This window comes from Penaeus monodon, chromosome 9 (genome assembly GCF_015228065.2).
Source record: "Penaeus monodon isolate SGIC_2016 chromosome 9, NSTDA_Pmon_1, whole genome shotgun sequence".
Classification (NCBI taxonomy): domain Eukaryota; kingdom Metazoa; phylum Arthropoda; class Malacostraca; order Decapoda; family Penaeidae; genus Penaeus; species Penaeus monodon.
In genome coordinates, this window is record NC_051394.1 from 941198 (window position 1) to 946197 (window position 5000).

Genomic DNA, 5000 nt, shown 5'->3' on the forward strand with positions numbered 1-5000 from the left:
ATTTTTCATATTACTGTTGATATATATGAGACTTAAATCTTGATAATAATTTCATGCACAAAAAAAGAAAAAGAAAGAAAGAAAAAAAAAAGATAAACATGCTTTCCAAAAAATATTAACAAAAACAGCATACTACAACACATCAATATCCTGATTATCCACTCATAAGTTTTTCTAACAGACATTAAAAAATCTGTTTCTGAAGGAATTTTGCAATTCCTTCAAAATTTCAATCTTTGCTAGACTCAATACCAAAAAATCATATTAATAAAAATATTCATCACTCGTCCAAAAAGTAATACATGCTCATTAAACAGCAACTTAAAAGACATTCAGAACTACAGTAAATCATATGACACTCATATTAGTACATAAAATAATATCTATGTAGAATCACACAAAGACCAAACTTCAGTCTCTTACAACGTGGTCCTATTTCCAAACCAAAGTCTTCAAAATATAATGGTGCCCCTCTCACACTAAACAATGTGTAAGTCTGTGCATCAAAATGTCAGGGGGAAACAAACCGTTTTTTCCACCAGCTCCGATATGACCTCATCTGTGGAAATAAATGCCCTCACTTCATCCTTTGGTACAGTGACTATGACATTTTAACTAAGCAATACAAAAAAGGTGATACAAGTTTCTAAGCTACACATTATCATTTGTTAATCATGGTCACAACTTTTTCTTGTAATGAGCTCTCTCATTCATCAGCATTCACTTACCAACATATTCATAAACCTCACATGTACTAGCACTAACTAACAACCATCATAATCATTCACCAATGTTAGCAGCCATCAATATACTAATTGTGGTATCCATGAAGAATAAAAAAATCTCAACCTTTCCTCAAGTTCCTCTGGCAATTTCAAAAGGAATGTTTTCCTCCAACAGATGCAAATTAGTCCCCAAACACGGAATACACTATTGCAGTATCCCTACCAACCTCTCTCACATTCTGTAATATTGTTCAACTTTTTGGTGTCTTTTATCACTTTTTGACACTTGACACTTGTTATTAATGAGAATTACTATCCCTTTTCTAACTCTCCATTCAAATTCATTTCCTTGGAAAATAGTCACTGGAAACTTCATTTTCAAAGTTATATTTCTTTCTGTTCTTTTCATGAGTAAATATTTACCTTGCTCATGCAACTCCTGTTGCCATTTCAATATAACAATGCAATTTTAATGCAGCAACATAACACCCTTACTATTATCTGGCTCTAAGAATCCTTTCACCATACAGTCTACTCCAATCTTTTCATTTATTACATTCTAAACAATCAATATAAGCAACAATAGTTAATCATTTTACAATTCTCTCAAGCACTGAAGAAAACAATATCATTCATTAACATGAAAAAATTCTGCTGCACTTCCACCTTCTCCAATTATAAGTGGAAGATGAGGAGGAGGAGGAGGAGGAAAAGGTACAGCAGCAAATAATTGCAACAATTACAGTCTTCACTAATTAGAAATAATGAGTATTCATTACATATGAACCCATAATTATGATCTTTAAATATGTTTCACAACAACTATATACATATCTCACCACATCCCAAGTTGTAATTTTTTAACAATATCTCTTGAGAATCTATTTGTATTTCAGGACACAAAAATGCTAGTCACAGAGGCAGCTAGTGAACTGAGCCATTGTCTGTTTAAAGTAGGTGGGGCGCATGGCTCTCCTGATAAAGGAGGCAATTTGAATGATACCTGGAATGAGGATATCTTATCTGTTGTCTGTGATGCACTTAACAATGCTCTTGATTTCATTATTCCCTGATAAGATAACACTTGTCACCTGAGTAGAATAATTCATTTAAAAGTATTTTGCTTTTGAATCATTTCCATATTCCTTTGCTAGTTTGTCAGTATGTCATATCATACACTGACTCTCCTTTTCTCCCTCTTCCTAAATTTTCCTTTTTCCTTCAACCTTTAACCTCATAGAATGTCTACCATTGAAACACACGTGCCATACATACACTCATCCTATCTATTGGTCCCTTTGATTATCTGTCTGAAGGTTCAGTTTCATTCTCTTCACTCTGATCTCTTTTCCCCCCATGATAAGTCTTTCCTGAGCCCTAACCCATCATGCTTCACATACCAGTGATCTTAGCGAGACAGGCGTGAGGTCATCCGGCCGACTGGATGGCGTTGCTGCACGTGGCACTGGAGATGAGTAAGCGCCAACCTGCAGGACATACAATGAATTTTATTGTTACTAAGTGCAGGTACTGCTCACTAATTTAGGTAATCATATCTTCCTTCATTTAGTACATACTACATGAAAAACAACTAACAAAAAGATTATCAATCTCTAAATTTATAGTTGATTGTACTTTTTTTACTAGAGTAACAAAGAAACAAGCAAATAAAGGAAATCAAATCATGTCTATGTAGTATATATATATATATATATATATATATATATATATATATATATATATATATATATATATATATATATATATATATATATATATATATATGTATATATACATATATATATATATATATATATATATATATATATATATATATATATATATATATATATATATATATAAATAAGTATATGTAGACATACATACATACATACATATATATACACGTGCACAGACACACAGACACAGACTCACACACATACACACACACACACACACACACACACACACACACACACACACACACACACACACACACACACACACACACACACAACACACACACACACACACTCTCTCTCTCTCTCTCTCTCTCACTCGCTCACTCAAACTCACACACACACACACACATATATATATATATATATATATATATATTCTATATATATATATATAAAATATATATATATATATATTTATTTATACAAGACTCCAATTCATGCCATTAAACTACTTACCAAGTTTGTGATATTGACACCTGTACTGAGGTTGCTCTTCTGGTTCTCTTCTTGGGCGTGCTTCTCTTGTGCTGCGTTCAAGTAGGAGACCCTCTGAAACAAGGAAAGTCAAATGGAGATAAACCTGAGTGCCAACATTCCTATAAGAAGATTGACTTACTAACATTTATCAACTTTCCATTCCACATAAAAAACAACAACTGTCTTTTGGTTTAGCAAAGTTGAAAAAATCTATAAACAACGAAAATTTGAATTGATAATCTAACTCTATACGAAATAAAATGTTGATATCCTCAATGGTGGTACTTCATTATCTTAATTAAAAATCTGAATGTATTCTTATAATCATCATACAATTCATACTTTGAATAAATGCAATATTATATGATGCTTCCTTAAGGGGTACTGAAATTGGCAAAAATATGACTTTTTCTTGAATGAAATCACAACCTTTACATAGATTCACACATAGACTAATGTACTCAGATATACCAATACAAAAGTACAGAAATATACACTGTGTACACTGAAACATACACACAAAATCAAATATGCATATTGTGCCTATCTGTATATACAGTACATATATATGCCCATACAAACACATGCCTTTTTCTTACACACACCTAAGAAACAAAATTTAAACTTACCAGCTTTCTGACATTAACACCAGCTAGGTCCTCCTCATCACTGAGTGGGGTCTGAGCACGGAACTCCTTCTTGGGTGTGCCTTCACGTTTGTAAACCTCTAATAAGCTACGGAAGCCTTCTCTTCCATGTACGTCATGATCACTGTGGGAGTCTTCAGTACTGGCTATCTCCTCTTCAATGGGAACGTCTGTGGTGCTGCTATCCACACCATTGGTAATGGCATGACCATTAAATAATGGGGGTGTTGGGCAGAGGTCTTCCTCTTCCTCACTGCCTGTCTCACTGGGTGATGTGCTGCTAGCTGCCTCCTGTCAAAATTGGAACAGAGAGTGAAACACATGTCTGAGGAATTAATAATCTTTGTCTTTGCAACAGTGAAAGAAAGGGCTGTGATGAAGAATTTTCTTTGAAAAAATTATAACTATAAGACATTTGACATCAAGAACATTTCAATCAAATTACTATAAAAAACTGGTGTAAATGCAATAATCATAATGCAAAAAAATCTATACTCTATGTTCTAAATGCTATTTATCTCTTTATTCAGAATTTAATGAAAATGTGAATAACTCTCAATCACAAGTGAATGTTAATAACATGAATAATTCCACAGTAATTGAGTCAGGACATTGAATAATAGATATTAAATATGAAAATAATAGACAATAACCTCTGTCATATATAGAAATTAACAGTAGTAAATTCACAATCATGCAAAAATTAAAAAAACATTGTATAAACTAATAGCTACAACAGAGTCAAGGAATATCAAATTCACAGATATTCACAGAGTCAGTTAAAAAAGACACCAAACTTCAGTAGAACAACTTACATAACTTTCCATTAACAAATCATTTTCACAAGATGAAAAATATATAGTATGCTCATAGAAAGATCTGATGATGTAATTTTCATACTTTCATATCCATCAGCATAAAAACCCATGCATATCACTTTAACGCACCTGCAGGCCCCAAGTGTAGATTGTGGTGTGTGTAGCTGTATTACGATTGTAGTAGTGTCGATAGGCCTTCATTGCACCCGACACTAAACTAGGTGACACTAGGCACGAAGACACCCAGTTGTGTGACACTCCTTTTCTAGATGGAGTCTGTCCTGGGGATCCTCCGCACTGCACCATTGCCCTTTGGTGGGGCACACCACTCCCGCAGGTGTTCTTGCCTGGTCTGATCATTGTTCCAAAGTTTTGAAATTGACTATTGATTTAGAAGTCTCACTGCCAACTCTGAACATCTTGGTCCCTATGTTATTAGACACCTCAATTCAATTTTAAAGAATATTTCACACAGGGAAATTATCTCACACTTCTGGAGTATAAATTCTTCCATCCTACTTTCAGTTTGCATTGCCTTCACATATGAGGTCTGAATTTTCTTTATGAGAAAAAATAATATCACAGCTAACA

At 33.6% G+C, this 5000-nt stretch overlaps 1 protein-coding gene across 1 annotated transcript in view; it reads right to left on the bottom strand.

Annotated features, from left to right (window-relative positions):
• The window catches only part of LOC119577278, a 72988-nt gene that overhangs the window by 48409 nt on the left and 19579 nt on the right, over positions 1–5000 (bottom strand). The window contains exons 6-8 of the mRNA XM_037925023.1: positions 3574–3882; positions 2924–3016; positions 2126–2212 (exon numbers count right to left, since the gene is read on the bottom strand). Coding sequence (XP_037780951.1) covers positions 2126–2212; positions 2924–3016; positions 3574–3882 — 489 coding nt within the window. The remainder of the gene's footprint in view (positions 1–2125; positions 2213–2923; positions 3017–3573; positions 3883–5000) is intronic.